The sequence below is a fragment of the Geotrypetes seraphini genome, chromosome 7 (assembly GCF_902459505.1).
Source record: "Geotrypetes seraphini chromosome 7, aGeoSer1.1, whole genome shotgun sequence".
Classification (NCBI taxonomy): domain Eukaryota; kingdom Metazoa; phylum Chordata; class Amphibia; order Gymnophiona; family Dermophiidae; genus Geotrypetes; species Geotrypetes seraphini.
The window spans coordinates 62,801,020-62,826,627 of NC_047090.1; the positions used below are offsets into that span (position 1 = coordinate 62,801,020).

Genomic DNA, 25,608 nt, shown 5'->3' on the forward strand with positions numbered 1-25,608 from the left:
AAAACAACAGCACATGCTCAAAAGTGTTTTAAAGCTAATTCTGAACTCTTAAGAGAAGCTATTCTGCCTCAGCACCGTGAGATAAACTCATCTACGTTTTGGGCCTGATTTAACTTGGCTATCTATGGAGAAACCCTATTACAGGTAAGTCATTTCATTTTACTCTTCTTCTAAGTTAAAGTGAATAGAACTTGTTGAACTCTAAATATGATAAATGTACAAATAAATATATTCTGACATGTAATACAGTCTTAAATTTTACCATTATGAAAAATATAGAGTGGTTAATATTTTCAGAAGCTATATATTCTCTTATAAATAATACTTTATAAAAATATGAATTTGATTTCCTTTTAGGTCATATGAATTTGAAACATATTTTTATCATTGTAAATTTTCATGTTTTTTTAGGCTCGGAATCAAAGTAGATGATGGCAAACTTCCTTATTTTGATTTTTTGAGAGTGATTGATGATGGCAAAACATCTAAATTTGGTGAAAGGAAAGAAGATATACTCATTCAAAATTGTCAGATGCTTAGTCCAGAAAAAGCCCTCATTAAACTCAAGGAAGCTGTAACATGTTCCTATGATCTGTTATGCAAGGTATATTTCATGCACCCATTTATTTTATTTTCATAAGAATACTAAAATCTATCCAAAATAAAATAGGGCAAAACTGTTTAAGAGTATTGGTATTATAGATATTAGTTCTTATGTTTTTACTTATAGTTAATACATAGCATAATTGTTTAACAATCCAATCTATGCTAATTGCCAATTAACAAGCAATTATTGGCACTAATTAGCACAAATTAAAATTTACACATAAAATTTTCTAAGTATATTCTATAAAGTGGTACACATAAATTCTAGTGTGTGGATTTCAAAAGGGGGAGTGGCCAAGTGAGATGTATGAGCAGTTTGTGGGCATTCCTAAAAGGTAGGTGCACTGTTTATAGAACACACCTGATCTGTGCACAACTTAGGCACTTCTAGAGCCTGGGCCAATCAGGCCTTAGGCTTCGGCGGGATGGGCCGGGAAGGGGCGGGCCCGCTTCATTTCGACGAGGCGTGCCTGCCGGCTCAAGACGTGCAAGACCCATCTAAGAACAGGTTTGGTGGAGTGGAGGTTTGGGGGTTGTTAGCACTGGGGAGGGGGGTGCGTCTTCGGGCAGGAGGGATTGGGCACCCTCCTGCCAGCTATCGATATTGTCCGGGGGGGGGGGAGATCGGTAGTGTCGGGGGGGCGGTCGGTAGTGTCGGGGGGGTGCGTCTTCGGGCAGAGGGTTTGGGCACCCTCCTGGTCAGGGGGCCACGGCCCGCTATACTTATAGCGGCAGAGAGATCCCTTGCCGCGATAAGTGTAGCGGGCCGTGTCTAATCTAATCCGATTCTCTAACCTGCGTCTGTAACATGGACGCCGGTTACAGAATCGGGGTTTAGTTTAGGCCGATTCTGAATAGGACGCCTCTCCCGGGCGTCCTATTCAGAATCAGGGCCTAGGTGTCTTGCGGGCCTCGCCTTCAATATAGGTGGCCTGCCTGGGAAGCATTTTTTTTTAAAAACGTGCATCCTGATTGGCTGATTAGACAACTGTAGGACGCCTACAGCTGCCTAAAATCGGGACGCACTTTTAGAGAATCAGGCCCTAAATGCTAAAAGCCCATAATATATCTATGGACTTTTAGCATTTAATACGCGCTTTTTCCCTTAAGGCACATTATCATGTGTTAAGGCCATAATACTGACCTTATTTTAGAAGAATCTCCATGTTTAAATGGCAGCAGATAAATGCTGTTTAAATGCCGTTTCAGAACAGGAACCATTCAGATGTGGGAAAGCTGAATACATACTGTATACTGTAAATTGCAAGGAGGGTTTGGAAGGGTGGCGAGAGTAATCTCATTAGGGCAACATCACAGATATATATTCCTTATTTCACATAGAGTATCCACATCTGCATTGGGAAACATGGACGTTGGAATTTACAATATTTTATTTTATTGCAAGTCTGAACGATTTTGAAGAGGTATACAAATAGGTACAGAAAATATTTTTCATTGCACCCTATCAGACCAGTCCAGACCAATGGGATGTGTCTCTTTACCAACTGATGGAGAAAGAGGAAGAAATTAGTTCTTGTGACATACACCTTAAGGGTACTATGCAGCATAGAATGTTCAGTATCTTTCTTGAGATACAGCAACCAGAATTGCTCACAATATTCAAGGTGCGGCTGTACCATAGAGTGATATAAAGACATTATAACATTTTCATCTTTGTTTTCCATTCCTGATAATTCCTAACATTCTATTTGCTTTCTTAGCTGCCACCACACATTGAGCTGAGGATTTCAATGTATCCTCAATGAAGACATTTAGATCCTATTCCTGTGCAATGACTCCTAACATGGAACCCTGCATCACAGAGCTATAGTTTGGGTTCCTCTTGCCCACATGCATCACTTTGAACTTGCTCATATTAAACGTCATCTGCCATTTTGATGTCAAGTTTCCCAGTCTCACAAGGTCCTCTTGCAATTTTTCACAATCCTCTTTTGAGTTAACACTTTGAACAACTTTGTCATCAGCAAACTTAATTATCTCACTAGTTATTCCCATCTTTAGATCACTAATAAATATGTTAAAAAGCAGCGGTCCCAGCACAGACCCCTAGGGAACTTCACTATTTACCTTTTCCATTGAGTATATTGACTATTTAAACCTACTCTCTGCTTTCTATCTTTCATTCGGTTCTTAATCCATAATAGGACATTAACTCCTATCCCATGCCTTTCTAATTTTCTTAGAAGTCTTTCATGAGGTACTTTGTTTAATGCCTTTTGAAAATCCTAATACACAATATCAACCAGCTCACTTTTATCCACATATTCATTCACCCCTTCAAAGAAATGCAGTGGATTGGTGAGGCAAGATTTCCCTTGACTAAATCCATGTTGACTTTCTCTCATTAATCCATACTTATATATGCTTTCTATCATTTTGTTCTTTGTAATAATCTCTACCATTTTGCCCGGCACCAACGTCAGACTCACTAGTCTATAATTTCCCAGATCACCTCTGGAACCTTTTTAAAAATCGGCATCACATTGGCCCCTCCAGTCTTCCGGTATTATGCTAGATTTTAAAGAAAAGTTACAAATTGCTAACAATAGCTCTGCAAGTTCATTTTTCAATTCTATCAGCACTCTGGAATGTATATCATCCGTTCCAGGTGATTTGCTATTGTTAAGTTTGTCAAATTGACCCATTACATCTTTAGTGTGCTACAGAGATTTGTTTGAATTTCTCTGATTCATCAGAACTGAATACTATTTCTGGCACCGGTAACTCCCCCACATCTTCCTTGGTGACGATCAAAGCAAAGAATTAATTTAATCTCTCTGCTGTGGTCTTGTTTTCCCCTGAGAGCCCCTTTTATCCCTCAGTTGTCTAGTGCAGTGATTCCCAACCCTGTCCTGGAGGAACACCAGGCCAATTGGGTTTTCAGGCTAGCCCTAATGAATATGCATGAGAGAGATTTGCATATGATGGAAGTGATAGGCATGCAAATTTGCTTCATGCATATTCATTAGGGCTAGCCTGAAAACCCAATTGGCCTGGTGTTCCTCCAGGACAGGGTTGGGAACCACTGGTCTAGTGATCCAACTGATTCTCTTCCCAGCTTCTTGCTTTTAATATACCTAAAAAGGTTTTAGTTTGTGTTTTTGCTTCTAGCACAATCTTCTTTTCAAGGTCTCTCTTTGTTTTCCTTATTAGCGCCTTGCCATTCTTTGTGCTGTTTTCAATTATTTTCAGTCAGCTCCTTCTTCCAGTTTTGAAGGGTTCTCTTAACTCTAATAACTTCCTTCACCTCACTCATTAACCATGCCAGCTGCTGTTTGATCTTCCTTCTTCCTTTTTTAATACATGGAACATATCTAGTTTGGGCTTCCAGGATGGTATAATGTTATAAATTTTTGACTTTTGCAGCTGCTCCTGTTTCTTTTTATCTTTCTCCTCATGTTATCATAGTCTCCTTTTTTAAAGTTTAAATGCAATTATATTAGATTTCGTGTGTGAACTTATTCCAGAGATTATATCAAATCTGATCATGCTATAATTACTGTTATCAAGCGACCCCAGCACCATTGCCTTCAGCACCAATTCATAGAGTGGTTTGGGGTGTCTAATTGGCTTGTTCTCCTGATCCAGCTTCTCAGCTGTGTTTTAGTTGTTTGAGGAACCTCGGTTTGTTCTCCTGACCCATTTTAATGCCTGGGGTTCAGTTGAGTAAGGGTGCCTTCTTTGGCGTAAGCTCCTGTTTTTAAAAAAAGCAGCTTTTTTATGGACTACCAACATCTTCTATGGAAGTCGGCCTATATTCAGTGAGCCTGTTCTGATTTATTTCAGTTATTTCAGAACTCTAGCACTATGTGCCTCAAGAACATAAGAACAGTCATACTGGGTCAGATCAGTGGTCCATCTTGCCCAGTCTTCTGTTTCTAACAGTGTCCAAATCCAGGTAACAGTACCTGGCAGAAACCAAATTAATAGCAACATTCCATGCTACCGATCTAGAGCAAGCAGTGGCATCCCCCATGTCTGTCTCAATAGCAGGCTATGGACTTTTCCTCCAGGAACTTGTCCAAACCTTTCTTAAACCACTAACCAATGTAACCATCCCCTCTGGCAATTCCCCCACATCATCACCTTTTGAAAATCATTTCCATTTCAGGTAAATCTCTTTCATATTCCTCTGTAAAGACCAAAGCAAAGAATTCATTCATTTTGCTCTTTGATCATCCAAATGTGCCATGGATTCCCTCACAGGTTTTCTGCTTCTGATGTACCTGAAAAAGTTGTTACTTTGAGTGTTTGACTCTTTGGCAAGTTTCTCTTCTTATTTCCCCCTCCCCTACCCCTTTTTACAAAACTGTAGTGTGGTTTGTAACGCTGTCGTGGTGGTAACAGCTCCAATGCTCATAGAATTCCTATGAGCGTCGGAGATATTACTACCATGGCCGGTGCTAAAAACTGCGCTACAATTTTGTAAAGGAGGGAGGGGTATTTTTTGGGCTTTCTTTATTACTGCTTTGCATCTAACTATCTAGTGCTTATGTCACTCCTTATTTTCTCATTTGGATCCATTTTTCATTCTTTAAAGGATGTTCTTTTGGCGCTAATAGCCTCTTTCACTTCACCTTTTAACCATTCCAGCTCTTGCCTTCTGTTGCCCTCCTGCTGCCTGCCTCAGAGACTATACAAGACTGATGTTAGCTTAACTGACATAGAGCCTTTGAGTCTATCTGCTTATGAGGCCCTGTTGGTACTGCCCCCAAAGTGGGTGAAACCGACAGGGCCTTCCCTAGCACGTGAACTCAAAGGCTCTTCGTTGATGAAGTTAGTGCTGGTGCTGAGCCTTGTGTGGACTCTGGACTCCAGGTCAAGAAGCAGTAGGGTGGCAGAAGGAGGAACGTTAGAGGAGAAATTGTAGACTTGCCGGGGGGGGGGGGGGGAGGAGAGAGGCGGCGATGTTAGACTGAGGGAGAGATTTGGTAAAGCTGGATGGGTTGCGAGAAATGCTGGACATGGAGGAGAAGGAGAGAGGGAAAATGCTACATATGGGATAGAGAGGAAGAGATGAAAAGAGGAGGAAATGCATATGGAAGAAGGGGGAGGGAAGGGGAATTTAAGAAAAAGGGAAGATATGCACTTAAGAACATAAGAATAGCCTCACTGGGTCAGACCAATGGTCCATCAAGCCCAGTAGCCCATTCCCATGGTGGCCAATCCAGGTCACCAGTATCTGGCCAAAACCCAAGGTGTAGCAATATTCCATGCTACTGATACAGGGCAAGCAGTGGTTTCCCCTGTGTCTTTCTCAATAACAGCCTATGGATTTTTCCTCCAGGAACTTCTTCAAACCTTTCTTAAAACCAGCTATGCTGTCCGCTCTTACCACATTCTCTGGCAACACGTTCCAGAGCTTAACTATTCTCTGAGTGAAAAAAAATTTCCTCCAATTGGTTTTAAAAATATTTCCCTGTAACTTCATTGAGTCTACCCTAGTCTTTGTAATTTTTGACAGAGTGAAATATCTATCCACTTGTAACCATTCTATTTCAGGATTTTGTAGACTTCATTCATATCTCCCCTCAGCCATCTCTTTTCCAAGCTGAAGAGCCCTAACCTTTTTAGTCTTTCTTCATACGAAAGGAGTTCCATCCGCTTTACCATCTTGGTCGCTCTTATTTGAACCTTTTCTAGTGCCACTATATCTTTCTTGAGATAAGAAGACCAGAATTGAAAGCAATACTCCAGATGAGGTCACACCATGGAGCGATACAGGTTCATTATAACATTCTTAGTCTTGTTAACCATCCCTTTTTAAACAATTTTTAGCATCCTATTTGCTTTTTTGGCCACCACCACAACATATTGGGTGGAAGATTTCATCGTATTGTCTACAATGACACCCAGATCCTTTTCTTGGGCGCTAATCCCCAAGGTGGACGCTAGCATCTGGTAACTGTGATTCAGGTTTTTCTTCCCAGTGTGCATCACTTTGCATTTCTCCACATTAAATTACATCTGCCATTTGGATGCCCAGTCTTCCAATTTACTAAGTTCCGCCTGCAATTTTTCACAATTCGCATGCGTTTTAACAACTTTGAACAGTTTAGCGTCATCTGCAAATTTAATCACCTCACTCGTCATTCCAATTTCAAGATAATTTATAAATAAGTTAAATAGCACCGGTCCCAGTAAAGATCCCTGCAGCACTCCACTGTTTACTCTCTACCCTTTGTTTTCTATCTGATAACCAATTCCTAATCCACAACTGAACTTTGCAACCTATCCCATGACACTTTAATTTTCTCAGGAGCCTCTCGTGAGGAACTCTATCAAAAAGCTTTCTGAAAATCTAGATATAGTATATCAACCGGCTCACCTTTATCCACATGTTTATTCACACCTTCAAAGAAGTCAAGCAAATTTGTGAGGCAAGATCTCCATCTGCTAAACCCATGCTGACTCTGTCTCATTAAATCATGTTTGTCTACATGTTCCACAATTTTATTTTTTACAATTGTTTCCACCATTTTACCTGGCACTGTAGTCAAGCTTACCGGTCTGTAATTTCCCCGATCTCCTCTGGAGCCATTTTTAAAAATTGGCATAACATTGGCCACCCTCCAATCTTCAGGTACTACAGATGATTTTAGAAATAGGTTACAGATCACTAACACCAGGTCAGCAATTTCATTTTTGAGTTCTTTTAATACCCTGGGATGCATACCATCCAGTCCTGGTGATTTATCACTTTTTAACTTGTCGATTTGGCTCAGTACATCTTATAGATTCACTGAGATTTCTTTCAGTTCCTCCACATCATCACCCTTGAAAACCATTTCTGGTTCAGTTAGATTTCTTACATCTTCTTCTGTAAAGACCGAAGCAACAAAGGGTCTTATCCTCCCTGAGTGCCCCTTTTGCTCCTTGATCATCCAACGGTCCCACAGATTCTCACACAGGTTTTGTGCTTCTGATGTACCTAAAAAAATTGCTATGAGTTTTTGCCTCTTTTGCAAGTTTCTCTTCACATTCTTTCTTAGCTGTCTTTATCAATGTTTTGCATCTAACTTGCCAGTGCTTATGTTTCTTCTTATTTTCTATCATTCAGATCTTTTTTTTCCATTCTTTAAAGGCTGTTTTTTTGGCTCTGATACCCTGTTTCACTTCATATTTTAACCACGCTGGCTCTCGTTTCCTCTTCTTTCTATTTTTGCTGATACATGGAATACATCTGGTCTGAGCATCCACTAAGGTATTTTTAAATATCATATACACCTGGTTTACCATCCTAACCTTTGCAACCAATCCCTTTAACTTCTTTTTAACCATTTTCCTCATTTTATCATAGTCGCCCTTTTGAAAATTAAGCTCCCCTACAGTAGATTTCTTATGCAACGTTACTCCTGGTATCAGCTCAAATTTGATCACGTTATGATCACTTTTTCCCAGCAGACCCAATACAGTTAACTCCTGTACTATGTCTTGCATTCCACTAAGGCCCAAATCTAAGATAGCACCCCCTCTTGTTGGTTCCCAGACAAGTTGCTCCAAGAAGCAGACATTTACCTCCCTAGCACTCCCCGATGTAACATTTAACCAGTCAATGTTGGGATAATTGAAATCACCCATTATTATAGTGTTGCCCATTTCTCCAGCTTTCCTAATCTCTGAAAACATTTCTTCATCTATCTGCTCATTTTGTCCTGGGGGACGGTAGTATAAACCACAACCTTTATATTCCTTCCCTTCACACATGGAATTTCTATCAATAAGGATCCCACACTGCTATCTATGCCATGCAGAATGTTTATTTTATTTGATTCAATTCCCTCTTTAACAAATAGCGCAACCTCCCCCCCCTCCAATTTTATCTACTCTATCCTTGTGATATCATTTGTATCCAGGTAACAGTGTCCCATTGATTGTCCTCCTTCCACCAGATCTCCGAGCTGCCTATTATATCTATCTCATCATTCAGTGCTATATACTCTCTCCTATTTTATTTTTTAGGTTTCTAGTATTTGCATACCGACACTTCAAATTGTGGTTTTTCTTTGCAACTACGGGCTGCTGAGAAGACAGGGAAGATTTGAGTCTTTTACTCTGCCTTCCTCTTAAACCCTCCTGGTTTTCTTTCACCATTATTGGAACCTTTCTACCAGGTCTCCCTAAATATCCTGTTTCAATAGTATCCTCCAAGGATATCTCACACCGAACCTTCCGCTCCTGGGTGACTATCGGCTTTCCCCCACATCTCAGTTTAAAAGTTGCTCTATCTCCTTGGTAAAACTGGATGGGTGGGTGAGAGGGGAGGGAGTAGGGCAGGAAAGAGGAGAAATGCTGGACTTAGGTGGAGGAGAAGGAGAGGGGGGTTATGCTGCATATGGGATGGAGAGAAAGGGAAGAAAAAAGGTGGAAATGAACATGGGTGGAGGGAAGGAAAGAGGGTCTGAAGAGAAAGGGAAGATATGCACATGGATAAATTGGAATGGAAGGAAATAGAGAGAGGTCATGCACATGGATGGAGAGGAAGGGAAGAGAGGAGAAAAGATGCATCTAGATGGAGAAAACAGGCAAAAGTTGGATATCCAGATCTGCTGAATCCACCTTCTCTAGGATACAGTCAAATTGGCAGAGGACCTGGCTTTTGTTTTTGCACCGCTCTGGGTCCTCTGCTTCTGGGTCCTCTGTTTCTGACATGGGGTTCCTTCTTGTCCTGCTTTCCCCAGATCTACTGCTGCCGCAATCTGTCCCAGATTCTGTGTCTGTCGTAGCCACCTTTATGATTTTGGTTTTAATATTAAAGTTGGATCTATGTATCCAACTTTATTGCTGAAAAGTTAGATCCAAAGAAGACCCCGGGATCCAACTTAAAAAAAAAAATCATGAGGCTCTTGGAAAGGTAAGCCCTGCCGAAGCAGAGCAGATCAGGGTAGAGAAACAGCCACTGGATCTGGGACAGACCGAGGCAGCAGAGAATCCAGGGCAGCCACAGGATCTGACTGATGAATCACAGGATCATGGGCAGAACAGGGCAAGTTGGAGTCCCATATCCAAGACAGCAGAGGATTCAAGGCAGCACATAAGTAAAAGCCGGATCCGTTACAGACCCCCAATTGTAGAAGGTATAGAGCAGATCCAGAGAATCTGGCTTTAACCAGTCCTGACAGATGGAGGGAAATGGAAAGAAAGCGAGAAGGAGGATACTCACCACACATGGATGAGAGGGGAAGGGAGGATACACATGAATTGGGTGAAGGTAACAGATGGAAAACTAGAATTGACAAAGCTGAATCTGAAAGATCAGTGTCAAAGATGGACATAGGGCAAGAAGTGAAGAAGAAAGGAGGAAAGTAAAGAAGTGACAAATGGACAGGAGGCCCTGGAAACAGAGAGCCAGAATTAGAGACTGGGACCAACAAAGTCACCAGCCCACTAAGGTAGAAAAAAATCATTTTATTTTCATTTTAGTGTTTGGCATATGTTCAGTTTCAGAATTTACATTTGCTGTCTTTATTTTGCACCATATGGGAGGAAACATGTTTCTTTCTGTTTTTCTGATATTTGTGCTGCATGCAGTCTGGCTTCTTGGGATTTCAGGTTAATTTTTTGCCTGTATTTGAAAAGAAGCTCTCTCTCTCTCTTCTGCATATGTGACCACAAAGCCCTTTTATATGCTCTTCTGCTGGTAACAGAAGTATTTGGCAACTGTGGTTGGAGCCATGGATAGTCATACTGTTCCTTAAAGATGTCCCTTTATGAAAACCAGTCACAGCAAAGGAAGTGGCTAATTTGGGAGGGGCTTGGGCCAGGATCAGTAAAAAAGAAGTGCATATCTGTTGTCAAACTTGCTGAGTTTAATTTCTTGGGGTTCCCAGTTCAGTTTCTATTTTTATTTGTGATCCCTTGTTCTGTATTTGGGAAAGGTCTGTGTGTTGTGTGTGATAATAATGGCATTGGGGGGAGGGGGCAGGAAAATGAAGGGATCAGGGGTCCTCTCCTTATTTGCACTGGGCCCCAGCATGTCTAAAACTGGCCCTAGTTCCAGACTGTTACACTTCTCCCACTAAAATTCTTTTTCCATTTCTGTCAGCTGATGTTTGGTTTTTCAAAGATTTCCTGGCTGTTAAATGTCTCGATTTGCTAATTGTGAATCTATTAGTTTCCCTTAAGATTTATTTATTTTTTTAAAGATTTTACCCTTTACTAGAACCTATGAGAAGCATAATTGAAAAAAAGGTTTAAGTCCGTTTTTGACCTAAGGCGCTAGTCACCCAAAGTAGGCAGCAATAAAAAAAAAAAAAACGTCCAAATGTGTTGTTTTTTTTCCCCAAGAATAGCCTACCTGTACGTTCAGGCGTTTAATCGCCCAGACCGCCACTATGTCTGTCTTGTCGCTCACCAGGCCTAGGGTCAGGACAGCAGAGGGCACTGATGGGGACTAGACTCGGACCCTTGTGTGTTCCCTTGGAATTAGGGTAACCCTTAGGCATAAGCTCTGGCCTGGGCACTTGCCTAGGACCACCTGGTATGCTGGCTATAGTAGCCAGAAATCACCACTACACAAAACAGTCAGTGAGAAGAAAAAATAGTTTTTATTTAGTCCTTTCATTGGCTCTCTAGGCTGTAGAGCCTGGTGCTCTCCACACTGTTTTTTTAGGGACTGTCTTAAAATAACAGGCTTCTCTTTAAAAGCAGTAAACCTTGTTGGCTCAGAAATAAATCTTTCCTGAGGTGTACTTTGTGTGTGGCTAGGTAACCAAGAAACAATCTTTTTGGGATTATTTCTGCTAACTTCCTTAGAAAATGTGTGGTGTCTTGAATATATGAACTACTAGTTTTCACAAAAGGCTAAAGGAATTTGTCCACATATGTGGAGGAGGCTTCCAATAGTGACCCCTTACTCGAAACAATGGGCCATCCAGGAGGATTAAGCATTGACTTATGCACTTTTGGAAGAAGATACAAAACTGGTACCTTAGGGTATAAAACATTGAGATATTTAAATTCTTTTTTAGTCAAATATCCAGAATCCAAAGCTTTTTTCATAATTTGGTTAATTCTTATTTGAAGATCCACAGTGGGATCCACAAATATTTTCTCATATTCACTTCCCTCAAGTTGTCTTTATGCTTCCGAAAGATACATGGTTTTATTTAATAGTACAATGCCCCCACCTTTATCCGCCTTCCTAATCACTAGGGACTCATCATTCTGTAATGTATTTAGAGCCTTTCTTTCATAATCTAAAATATTTGTAACTTTTCTGGAAAATCTTTTTTCTTTTTTATTTAATTCCATAATTACTAATTTGTGAAAAGAATCCAGCAAAGAGTCAATAGGGCCAGGAGGAACCCAGGTGGATTTAGGGAATACAATAGAGCGATCGTCACATGCATTATCCTGTGAAAAGACCATCTTAATACGCAGTTTACGGATAAATTTTTCAATGTCAATCCACGTTTGGAAAAAGTACACATTCCTAGTTGGTACAAATGTTAATCCTTTACTTCATCAATATGCCTAAAGCTTATCAGCTTTCTCACAGCAGGTTATTTAGTTTATTAATTTGTTTTTTTTAGAGATATCAATTCTTTATTGAGAGTAATGTTTTCTTACCACCCAGCAATATGTGGAAATCATTCTCTACAAACATTGCCAATCCATTTTGGGAATAGTATCATGCTAAAAAGTGAGATGCACCCACCCAATGATAGAGGTAGGGACAGCCATTTGTCACAGCAGAGAAGGGAGATAGGACAATAAGATTCTACTGTGGTGGGATCTCAACCTGGTTTAGGAAATACCACAATTTGTGCCTGCTTTAGAGAGGACAAGGACCCTTCTTGTATTTGATAATTAAACATTGTCACCAACAGCTTCATATAAATCACTAATAGTTTATAGAGCTCTGCTCTATATACATCAATACATGGGTTCTTGTATAGTGGGATTGCTAGCAACAATTTCTTCTCATGAAGAGGGGCGTTAAACTAACACATGTCCTCCTCGCCCAGGCATGTCAAGTCTATACTAGATAGATAAGTATCACTAATAAGACCTTGTGTTTCCCCCTCTGAATATGTTAGAATAATATTCCTTAAAAATTCGACAAATATGCTGATTCTTCTGGCTAAATGTATCTTGTGTATTATGAAGTTGTTGTACAAGATAGGATCCCTGCTGCCACTGTGCCATCCGAACTAACATTTTACCCTGTCACGCCAGTGTCGGCTCTTCCTCTGATGTCACTTCCTGGACCCGCACTTAGGAAGCAGCTTTGGGGTTGCTGCCCATGCCAGGAACATTACAGATGTACGGGGGAAGGGAAGTAGCGCAGGTGGGGAAGGAGCATGTGGAGGGGGGACGGAGAAGAGGGAGGTGGAGGGGCGCCACTATCCTGTGCGCCTCTCACTTTCGCTACACCACTGAGTACAATGAAGAATATGAGGACTCTCCCAGCTGCCAATCCTTACCATGCTTCAAATGTGGCAAAACAAAAGAACACTGGTCTGAATACTCATCACTAAATCTTTTTGCCCAGGTACTTTCCAAATGAAAATTCCTAGTATCCCATACTCCCCTGACTCCCCCCTCTCCCCCCCAGCTATACCTCAAAATCTCCTGCTAATTGCTGACTCTTGGCCGAGGTGACCCTATGTCCCCCACCCCCTTCTGAACTCCAAATTATAACAGTGGTAACTGTGTAAGACAATTTATGAAATGTAAAACCAGCAGAACAGGATGAGAATCAGAAGAAATGACCCACCCTTCCAAACCAACAAGCATACTTCTTGCCCTTATTCACCTATACTCGAATCCCACAGAGCAGGGAAATGTGCATCCACTCACAAGCAGACAAACAATAACTCGACTGATAGGAAATACACTTATAAAAATAAAAGCCATCCATCCATGTCCAGTTCAAATTAGTCTACATACTATTTCTGGCTATGCAACTCTGCCATCCTAATACTGTAAATCTCAACTAATGGAGGACCCCATATATTCACTTGCCAGTAGTCTGTACTCCATACACACACATTTCTACAAAACATAAAAATATAACAGAAGAATACAGTTCAAAGCTTCCGAAATGCATCGCCAACCAGGAGGTCAGACAAAAGAATCAGTGCGTTCCCAAGCTGGTGTTGATCCTCGAGCCACCCAATTCTGTACTAAACCACTGGAAAAGTTAAGAGTGAGAAGCATAAAGGCTTTTGGAAAGATCAGCCCTCCAATCCTAGAACATCTGTGGAGAGTAAAAGCCGGTACAATTGTAGGTACTGTGCAGCATCCTGGTGCTTCGTGAAGAACTGAGTTTGGCCTTGGTGAGTAATCTTTAATTTTGTCGGGAACAACAACACAAATGGAATTTTTGCCTGAGTAAGTTGGGAGTACAATGGCCCTTCACAGGGTGGTGACTTTGCTCCAGTAATCCTGAAAGCATAACATTTTTTGTGATTGATATTCCAAAGTCTTATCCGAGTGAAGGGCTTTTAATATATAGTCCTTATGTTCGTAGTTGAGAAGCCGAAAAATCATAGCCCGTAGTCTCTGATTTTGATCTTAATGGGCACCCATCCTATGTATTTGTTCAATTCTAAGAGGGCCCAATTCAGAGGACAGGGTTAAGGATTGAGCAAGTCATGTTTCCAAGAATCCACAGAGGTCTCTTTCAGGCAAAGTTTCCAGCAATCCTATTAGTCTTAAATTGTTACGGCAACTCTGATTTTCCAGGTCTTCCACCTTCTCTTCTAGATGTTGACACAGTTTACCGAGATGCTGATTTTCACTGATAATGCGGCTGGTGTCCATCACCAAAGAATCAATCTTTTGGGTGATTGCCGTCATATCTCAATTCAGCTCTGCAACCCGGTCCCCAACATCTGTTAGTTTATCAAGCACTGGTTGCAATTTATGATCCAGAGACCCCTCCAATACCGTTGAGATTTACACTGTTATTTCGGCCATCCATGCTGCGCCCACTTTAGGAGAGGAAGGCCCTGCATAATCCTTTCTCTTGTGTTCTCCTCCTCGAAGTCAATAACAGTGTTTGTTTTGGGGGGAGGGTTGAGTTTTTGTAGTCATAGCACTGTTAACGGTGAGAAAAGCTACTAAATATAGATTTCTGGGGTATTGTGGACACTATGGGGCTCATAATCGAAACAGAAATACATCTGAAAACCCACTCAAATCGGCACTTGGATGACCTAAAAGACAGGTGCTGTTAATTGAAATGGGTTTTTAGACATATCCAGAGACTTTTTAGGCCTCTGAATCCAGCTGTGCGCCCAGAGCTGAAAGGGACGTTTATGAAGGCGTGGTTAGGGCGGGACGTGGGCCAATCTAGACTTAGTCAAACTGCAGGGATAATCGAATGTTTTACAAGGCTGCCTGGACGGAACTTATACGTTGTGATTTAGGCAATCTAAAGACAGGTCTAAGTGCCCAAAAGGTATCCAAAGTGACCAGATAACTACTGCAGGGACAAAGTACAGACCCCACACACTCCCTCAATGTTCACTGACCCCCCCTCACACTGGCATAAAAATTGGAATAAAAACATACATACCTCCCTCTGGAACATCGGCACCTGGCATAGGAAAGCCTAGTAGAGCTGCACAGAGGTGGCTTAAGTAGTCTGGGGGGTGGGCTACTGGACCTTAGAGAGGAGGACCCAGGCCCATAAATTACTTTAATCACTGCATTAATGGTGAAAAATGTGAGGCCACCAAAAAAAACACAAAGCCCTACTATACTGCCATATAGGTGCCACCTGCAGCCATAAGGACTATTGGGAGTTGTAGACAGGTGGATCTAATGGGCTTTGAGGGTATTTTGTGGGGCTTACTATAAATTATAAGGAGGTTATGGTGAGATATACATGTGGTACCCTTTTTGTGAAGTTCACAGCAGTGCCCTGTAAGGTGCCCCACTGCTCTCTTGTTATGTCTAAGTAGCCAGTCCATCACTTTTCTCTCCTCCTACATCCAAAAGGTCTTGTTTTGGACATTTCTGACTTGGACGGATTTTTGGTTGAGAATATGGTATAAAGATAGACGTAGTCTGGACAATCAAATGCCTAGGATGTACAGATGGACGATTTTGGAAAAAATGTATTTTTCAAGAATGAACATTTATGCCCTGCAGACTTTGGGTGACTAGCACCCTACGTCCAAATCAGATTTAGACATTTCTTTTGATTATGCCCCTCCATGCCTTTAAATTGTTCCAATTTTGAAAAAAGATAAAAGGGTCAAAAGAGCAGAAGGGAAGAGGAGCCAAGCAAACTAGCAGTCACTGTAACATCATGTAATACCTCCCCCCCTTCAAAATTAGTTTAAAATTATTTGCTTTCCTATGGTGATTATAATTTGTTTACCAAGAAATTTATAAAATTAATATGTTTGTTTTCTGTATGATACTTGTTTTCATCAATAATAAAGAAGAGATGCATCAAATATTGTTTTGTTATTTTGTGTTGAGAAAAATAATGCATATCTTCTTTTTCTTTTTCAGGCTTTTACAGAGTTTGATAAGGAAAGTACTGGGACCATTATGCCTTTAGAATTCCGTCACATACTTGACAATTTCTGTGCTAAATTAACAGACAATCAATTTGGTTACCTTCTTACAAAAGTGAAAGTTAATGATGATACCTCTGTGGACTGGAAAGCCTTCCTAAATAATTTCAGTTTTTATGATACTGAGGTAAGAAGAGTTGAGTCAAGCTCATTATTCTTTCCAACCCAACAGAAGTTGGAAATAATTATACAAACGAGGATGAATATTTGTCCAGGAATCTCAGCTATCTGGCACCCACGGGGATTGGTAGATACTAGATAACTGTTTTTCTGGTTAAATTGAGAATGCGATAGAAACCTTGTCTAACACAGTCTCAATTCCACCCCTCCCCTCCCACACACACACCCGCCCTGAAGCACCAGCGCGGCAGCAATCCTGAGCCACAAATCCTTCCTCCTTCCCTCTCTCCCTTAGTGGTAGAAGCAGGTGGCATCCTGAGCTGCAAACCTCCTCACTCCCTCCCTCTCTCCATTCCTTACCTGAGCACAGCCGGTCAGCAGGAGGCAGCCTCAAAATAGGCTGCTCGCGGCCAACCCCAGCAGGGCCATTCTTCTGATGCGTCGAAAGTGACACATCAGAGGAAAGGCCCTGCTGGGGCTGACCATGAGAAGCCTGCTTTGAGGCTGCCTCCTGCTGACCGGCTGTATTCAAGTAAGGAATGGAGAGAGGGAGGGGAGCAAGAGGGTTTGCAACTCAGGACCACCGCCTACTTCTGCCACTAAGGAGCTTGAGGAAGGGTTTGCGGCTGTGGACCACTGCCACGCATGTGCTTCGGGCCAGGAGGGAGATGGGGTTCGCAGCTCAGGACTGTCACCACTTGTAGTTCTTTGGAGCTTCAGAGAGGGAGGGTGCGGTTTGCAGCTCAGGACCACTGCCACTGGTGCTTTGGGGGGGGGGGTCATTTTTTTTTCACTGGTAATTTTTTTGTTGGTTGGTTTAGAGTGCTGATTAATCGAGACCCAGTTAACTGAGATTCTACTGTGTATGTTTGTTTGTCTTGAGGCAAAAAAACTTCTCTAAAAATGAAATTGAATGGAATGAAACCTTGTATGAGAGATGAACTAGAAAAAGAAAAATGAGTTTGAAATGTGTCAGATTGAACTGGGATTCCAGAGAAATAAGAATCCCACCCCCCTTATCTAGTACATTTCCATAGAAGAATTGCTAGCTTCTGTAACATAGACAAATTAATAGAATTGTATGAAACTTGGGAGAGAGGGAAAAAACCATTAAAACATACACTGGAGCTGATAAAGCAATTTAAGCAGGCAGGAGAGACTCCTGACCATTTAAATCCTGTGGGTCTAATATTCAGCGGCACTAAAATGGGTATTGCTGCTGAATATTGCCACTGACTGCTTATAAAAAGTAGGCAGGGAAGGGGCAGGGCAGGGGGTGGCATTAGGAAGGAGCCTGGGTTTATGCAGATGCTAAAGGACAACACTGAGAGAAGAGAAAAAATAACTTACTCAATTAAACAGAAATGTCACTAAAAAAAAAGAGAGAAAGTTCATATACTATTGGTGTTTTACATTTACCAAAAAACAAGGAAAAGGACCTCAAACACCCAAACTTCACCCTCCAGTCCCCCTTCCATCAGAACATCCCCCAGCCATCCAGGTAGGACCTCCCAGCCTATCTGTATCCCTTAAGGTCCAGCAATGACTGTTGGGAGGTGGGGGGGGGGGGGAGCAGGTGCATAGTCTCCTCACTACTGTCCCTACTCTTCCAAAATGGCTGCTGCTAAGTATCTTGAGCTGCTGTGAGAGGTTGCAGCAGTCCCTTTGGAAGGGTGCTGCAAGGAGCAGGAGCTAGGGGGCTATGCTTTTGCCCACATCAACCACCACTGGACCACCAGAGATAGAGGTAGACCCCGGGGGGAGCATTGTTCCTGGGAGGGAGGTGGGAAAGGGCTCTAGAAGCTTATATTTAAAATATTTATATTTAAAATATAAAAGCTTATATTAAAAACAAAAATTATGCAAGTGCCATCCCACTTTTCAGCTGGAGTCTGAATAATTCTTATGTGAATCCTGGATGAATATTGGACGGGTCGGCATAAGCTCTGATGCCCAGCACACCCACATTTAGCCCCCAGTATTCAGTGATGAGGCCTAGACATGGCCCGGCACTGGATATCGAGGTCTAATTTAGCCCGCAATGGTCAGCTAAATCTTGAATTTGAAAAAGGGGCAAATTCTAAAGAAATGGGTGATGGGTGTGATTCTAGCAGTACACTCCGAGATCTTTTCTTTAGGAATGAAGAGAACCAGCATAATGCCATGCCACTGATGCCAATGTCAGTAAGTCTGGAAATGAGAAGAGTGTGGTCCACGATATCAAAGGCGGCGCTGAGGTCAAGTAGAACCAGCAGCGCATCTTCTCCCTGATCGAGGAATTTCCAACAATCACCAGGTGGTTCAGCGAATGGCCACTAGGAGGTTCAGCGAATGGCCACCAGGATGGTCTCAGGACTCAAGATCTCCTGTATGAGGAACGACTGGGTAAGTTGCAGCTGTACTCACTCGAGGAACGCAGAGAGAGGGGAGACATGATCGAGACGTTCAAATATGTCACAGGCCATATTGAGGTGGAAGAGGATCTCTTTTTCCTTAAAGGACTCACGGCAACAAGAGGGCATCCGTTGAAAATCAGGGGTGGGAAATTTCATGGTGACACCAGAAAATATTTCTTCACCAAAAGGGTGGTTGATCGCTGGAATAATCTTCCACAACAGGTAATTGAGGCAAGCAGCGTGCCAGATTTTAAAAAAGATGGGATTGGCATGTGGGATCTCTTCATGGAGGTAGTTAGGGGGTGGGCCATTAGTGTGGGCAGACTAGATGGGCCGTGGCCCTTTTCAGCCGTCATGTCATGTTCATGTTAATAGAACTGTTTCAGTACTATGGGATTTCCTGAATCCCAATTGGTAGATTGATAGAGCTTTTTGGCTGTCTGCAAAGTCTTGTAGTTGTTGTAGGACAGCTTTTTCTAGGATCTTTGATATAAATGGGAGAAGGGCGACTAAGATAGTTAAGGGGCTGTAGGAGTTGCCGTATAGTGAAAGATTAGAGAAACTGGGCCTTTTCTCCCTCGAACAGAGGAGATTGAGAGGGAACATGATCAAAATATTCAAGGTACTGAAGGGAATAGACTTAGTAGATAAGGACAGGTTGTTCACCCTCTCCAAGGTAGGGAGAACAAGAGGGCACTCTCTAAAATTGAAAGAGGATAGATTCCGTACGAATGTAAAAAAGTTCTTCTTCACTCAGAGAGTGGTAGAAACCTGGAACGCTCTTCCGGAGTCTGTCATAGGGGAAAACACCCTCCAGGGATTCAAGACAAAGTTAGACAAGTTCCTGCTGAACCAGAACGTACGCAGGTAGGGCTAGTCTCAGTTAGGGCACTGGTCTTTGACCAAGGGCCGCCGCGTGAGCGGACTGCTGGGCAAGATGGACCACTGGTCTGACCCAACAGCGGCAATTCTTATGTTCTTATGTCTGAAGTTGCTTGGTTGATCTGGGTCTGCGTTCAGTTTTTTTTTTAGGATAGGATGGACCACTGCGGTTTTCCAGGTCACAGGTACTTCTTTGGTTGTTAGTGACTTATTGATTAGGGGGAGAATTGAGTTTAAGAAGGCTTCTTTAGCTGATAACAGTAGGTTTGCTGGGTAGGGGGGTCTAAGGTTGAGCCGGATGGGCGTAAGGAGTCAACTGTTTTGTTCAGGTTCATGTGAGAGATTGTTTTAAAGTGACAGAGGGTGTTTGCTTTTGAGTTGGTTTTTGGTGGTGTAATGGTAGAGGTGATTTGTAAAGGGTTGGCAGCTGAGTCAAAGTTACAGCAAACTTTTTGGATTTTTTTCGTGGAAGAAGTTGTACAGTCTTTCACTGTCTAGGCTTGTTTGTGGGGATTGGCTGTTTTCCTTGGGACGCAGTGAAAAGGTTAGAGTAGTAGGTTTGTTTTTCTTTTAAGATGGCTAATTTAAAGTCTTCTAGTTGGTTCTTCCAAAGGGTTTTCTCTTTGTGGTTTCTTGATTTTCGCCATGATCTTTCTGCTTTCCTCACTTCTCTTTTCTTTAATATGAGGCTTTCAGTGAACCATGGGGATGTTTTCTGGTGTGTTGGTGCGCTGGTTAGTTTTGGTTTTGCTAGCTTTTCATAGCACGATTGAATTCCTTTGTGCCATGTTATGGTTGCATCTTCCAATGAGTTGTTCTTAGGTTAGATTGGTGATGTCTGTGGAGAAAGATTTGGGGTTTACGGAGCCAGGATTGAGAACATAAGAATTGCCGCTGCTGGGTCAGACCAGTGGTCCACCATGCCCAGCAGTCCGCTCAAGCAGCGGCCCTCTGGTCAAAGACCAGCACCCTAACAGCGCATGTTCTTGTTCAGCAGGAACTTGTCTAACTTTGTCTTGAATCCCTGGTGGGTGTTTTCCCCTATAACAGCCTCCGGAAGAGCATTCTAGCTTTCTACCACTCTCTGGGTGAAGAAGAACTTCTATCTCCTTTCAACTTTAGAGAGTGCCCTCTCGTTCTCCCTACCTTGGAGAGGGTGAACAACTTGTCATTATCTACTAAGTCTATCCCCATCAGTACCTTGAATGTTTCGATCAAGTCCCCTCTTAATCGAGGGAGAAGAGGCCCAGTTTCTCTAATCTTTCGCTGTACGGCAGCTCCTCCAACCCCTAAATCATCTTAGTCGCTCTTCTCTGGATCCTTTCGAGTAGTACTGTGTCCTTCTTCATGTACAGCGACCAGTGCTGGATGCAGTACTCCAGGTGAGGGTGCACCATGGCCTGGTACAGCGGCATGATAACCTTCTCTGATCTGTTCGTGATCCCCTTCTTTATAATTCCTAGCATTCTGTTTGCCCTTTGTGCTGCCGCCGCACATTGCGTGGATGGCTTCATCGACTGGTCGATCCGAACTCCCAAGTCCCTTTCCTTAGAGGTCTCTCCAAGTACTGCCCCGGACATCCTGTATTCATGCATGAGATTTTTGTTACCGACATGCATCACTTTACACTTATCCACGTTGAACCTCATCTGCCATGTCGATGCCCATTCCTTGAGCCTGATTATGTCACGTTGCAGATCTTCGCAATCCCCCTGTGTCTTCACTACTCTGAATAACTTTGTATCGTCCGCAAATTTAATCACCTCGCTCGTCATACCCATGGGTTTGTTCTTGTGGACGGTTTGTTTGTATTTGATTGGGAGATTGAAAGTGACAAGGAAGTGATCAGACCATGGTACTGGGGTAATAGTGTAGTTGGTCGTTTTTTAGCCTTGAAGGGGAATATCTAGGGTGAAGATCAGGTCTAATATGTTTCCTGAGGAGTGTATGGGAGAGATAATCTGAGAGAAGCCTAAATCTGTTAGTGTTCTTGTGAAGTCTTGCGTTGCAACGGTGACTGTAGGGTGGTTATGAAAGTTGAAGTCTCCTGAGACTATTATCTGCTTGTGGGATATTGCTAGCTTGCTAATGATAGCCAGTAGGTCTTCAAGGGCGCTCATTGGTGAATGGGGAGCATGGTAGATTAGAATGAAAATGAAATTTTTGTTGTGGCATTCTAGGGCTTAAAGAACTATAGAGTCGATAAGATGGGGGTTTAAGCTTGATTTGATGACAGCCACCCCTCTGCCTTTCTTATTAGGGCAGGAGGATGCTAGCGCTTGGTAGCTGGGGGGGCATAGTACACTTAGTGTTGTGCCTTCATTGTCTTAACCTTGTTTCTGTGATCAGGAGAATGTCCCATTAGTTGTCGGTGATAGGGTCTGTCAGATTAGTATCTTTATTGTTGATTGATCTGGCATTAATTATGGCAGCAGATAGTGTGCAAGCTGGAAGACTTTTTATGTAAGGTGGGAATTTTTCGGAGATAGCTGGTCCTAGTTTCAGCTGTGTTCCTGTGGTAGTTTTTTTCCTAGACCTCCATATCAACCCTGTCCTATCACTGTTGAGATGGAGAAGCACATTGTAATTGTAAAAAGGCCTATAACTAAGGGGGTTAGTTTGTGCTCTGGTGTTTGAGGTAGTTTTTGAAGGTTCTGGGGCATGGTGTTCTGCTTGGTCCTCCTTGGTCCATCTGAAGGGCAAGATCTGTTGGCGGGATTTCTGTAATCCCCAAACTCTGTTAGCTGATGGAGACATCCCCTGAAAGTAAACCTGTTTTAGATGGAAGGCAAATTCACATGGGTTTTCCTTAGGTGCACAATACATATTATAGGCAGTTCACCTAGCTTCAGTGGCATCAGGATAAAGACCATATTGTTTCTTCAATTTCTGCTCAATAGAAGCCAAATCAGCAGTACCCGCCATGATTGTATGCAAAAAATTGTGACATTCTTTATGAAAAGTTCACTTGAGCAAAGATCTCTTGTTAAAATCGCCGTGAATGTTGAAACTGTCAAACAAATCATGAACAGTGGACAAGTAGGCTTCTGTAGATTTCTCTTTTTTGGGCTGGAACAGAACCAGCATCTGACGAAGATTCTTCATAATATGCCTGTGTTTATCAGGTATTAGATGAACTCCCTCGTGTGGTAGCTTGCGGGAAGAATTTTCAGTAATAAAATTCATATACTGTATTTATCTTGGGGTAGAGAAGCTCCCTCTTGAGGCTACTTGCAAAATTTTTTTTTTAAAGAAATTGGATTTTATCTCAGTAGGCAGGACTGGGCATCAACTTTACACACTGCTTCATCATGTGACAGAAGCAGGCAACCTTACAGGGTCAGACCTGGTGTCAGAAAATAACCAATCTAGAGGGGGAGGTATGGAATCAGTAACCAAATGCTCTGCTCCCCCCTCCCCGAGCTGAACGTAATATGCCGGACAACACTGGGATTAACAGGCTGAGGATGAACAGAAAGGCTAAAAGTTGGACCAGGAGGGGTGGGAGGAGAGGACACAGCCATATCAAGGGAGAGAGACTACTTGTCCATGCAGCACAGCCATATCTGTTTTTTCAAAGAATATCTGAAATCATCACATTCATGAGAAATCAATAAAGTCCTCTCAGGGCCAGGAGTTCATAATTCTTAATAGACATAGTCTGATGGAGAGATTCATACTCCTTCTCAGCTCTTGCCAACTTAGAATACAAAGCATGCTGTTCATGATAAGCAGCAATTAAGTCAGAATCTGCAGCCTGTAATTTATCAGCCTGTAACTTGGAAGCAAACCCTGCTTGTTGCTTCCAAGCAACAAGTCATAGGAAGATTGCAGGGAAGCAAGCTCCTTCCACACAGTAAACAAATCAGTTCACTTCCCTTACACAGCTAGCTAAAAGATCCTGGAGCCATTGAACTTCTTGCTCTAAGGAAGTTTTACCCTGCAAAGTAGCATATTGGCATTGAAGAGTTTTACAATGCTGACATAAAGCATCCAATTGCTGCATGGCAGAGCTATGAGCAAACCAAATATCAGACAAGACAGAGGGCTGAGTTGAAGCAAGGTCTGTGAGCTGAGCAACATGGGCAGATGCCTCTTGCAGCTGCGTTTGTAAATCAGAAGCATAGAGACTCTAAATCAACACATCTGGCAAATAAATCCTGCTGAGACTGTGACAGCTGAGCATGGATAAGGTGACCATACATCCCATTATTACGCTCATCATCCCATTTGCTAACTCTATCTCGGAAACCATTCCCAAGACAACAGAAGCAATAAATGTGATGGAACAATGGATGACAGACTTCAAGCTCAAACTAAATTCAGAAAAAAACAAAATTCTTCATTGCTTCCCCTCACCCGTTTGACACCAAAACCCCACTAAGCATCAACGACCTTAGTTACCCTATTCGGTCCACCATGAAAATACTGGGTGTAACTCTAGATCAGTGCCTAACCATGAAAGACCAGGTGGATTCTTTAATCAGAAGGGGTTTTTTCACTCTCTGGAAACTGAGATCCGTTAAATCATATTTTGATACGTCAGCATTCAGAATCCTGGTACAATTCCTCGTACTAAATCAACTCGACTACTGCAACATCGCCTATTTAACAATTTCCAAAAAAAACATGCGACGTCTGCAACTTGTGCAAAATGCAGCGGTCAGACTTATCTTCGGGTTAAAGAAGTATGATCACGCAACTCCTTATTACCGGCAGTTGCACTGGCTACCGACAGAAGCACCCGTAAAGTTTAAGTTCGCCTGCATCTGCTTCAAAGTACTATATGGTCTAGCCCCTTTTCACCTTCTCCACCAACAAACACAAGAGAATCTCACACCTGAACTTCGTTTCCCCCCCAGTCAGAGGTTGCAAATTTAAAAAACACTACGAACACCTTCTCTCACATCAAGCAGCATTATGGGGCAAAGACCTAAAACAATTGCTCTCGCCCTCCACTTTCAAGGAATTCAGGAAGCGCCTAAAAATATACCTATTCCTGAAGTACCTAGACAACTGACCCGCACTTCATTCTCAACAACTGTTTTCTTGACCTATTTCTCACTCTCTTCTCTCTTCAGGTCACTCATTTTGTACCTCTTGTAATCTTTTGTAAACCGCATAGAACTTCACAGTATTGCAGTATATAAACTGTTATTATTATTATTGTTGGACTGACCGTCCTGTTGTCCCGACCCACTGCTTTGGGACAATGTGCGCGAGGACAATGGACCAGCGATCGCTTCCCCTCCCTGCTGCACTAAAGCCTACCTCCCTTCCTGCCACGCCAATTCAAACCACCCCACCAGGTCCGTCACAGCCACTGTTTCTTGCCACCCAGAAGCCTTCTTCCCGATGTCAATTCTGACATCGGAGAGGAAGTTTTGGGCGATTGGCTGGCCCGGAACTTCCTCTCCGACGTCAGAATTGACGTCAGGAAGAAGGCTTCTGGGCAGCAAGAAACAGTGGCTACGACAGACTGGGAGGGGGGGTGTTTGAATCGGCATGGCAGGGAGGGAGGTAGGCAGGCAGGCTTTGGCACAGCGGGCAGGTAGGCTTGGGGGTGGGGCTGGAAGGCAGTGAGGGGGACATAGGAAGGAGGCACTGAGGACATAGGAAGGAGGCACTGGGGCCACTAAGGACATGGGAAGGGGCACTAAGGACATAGAAAGGAGGCACTGGGGGCACTAAGGACACAGGAGGGCATACTAAGGACATGGGAAGGGGAATTAAGGACATGGGAAGGGGCACTAAGGACATGGGAAGGGGCACTAAGGACATAGGAAGGAGGCACTGGGGGCACTAAGACCATAGGAAGGGGCACTAAGGACATAGGAAGGAGGCACTGAGGGCACATATGACATGGGAAGGAGGTACTAGGGGCACTAAGGACATAGGAAAGAGGCACTGGGGGCACTAAGGCCATAGGTAGGGGCACTAAGGACATAGGAAGGAGGCACTGAGGGCACTTAGGACATGGGAAGAGGCACTAGAGGCACTAAGGACATGGGAAGGAGGCACTGAGGGCACTAAGGACATAGGAA

General features: G+C 42.7%; 1 protein-coding gene across 4 annotated transcripts in view; it reads left to right on the top strand.

The window, feature by feature from the left end:
• The window catches only part of EFCAB6 (EF-hand calcium binding domain 6), a 474,908-nt gene that overhangs the window by 358,257 nt on the left and 91,043 nt on the right, over positions 1-25,608 (top strand). For all 4 annotated transcript variants that reach the window (XR_004540188.1, XM_033953069.1, XM_033953071.1 and 1 more), the window contains exons 24-25: positions 412-604; positions 16,102-16,293. Coding sequence is in view for 3 of the 4 variants with exons in the window: in XM_033953069.1 (XP_033808960.1) it covers positions 412-604; positions 16,102-16,293 (385 nt within the window). In the remaining variant the exon portion in view is untranslated. The remainder of the gene's footprint in view (positions 1-411; positions 605-16,101; positions 16,294-25,608) is intronic.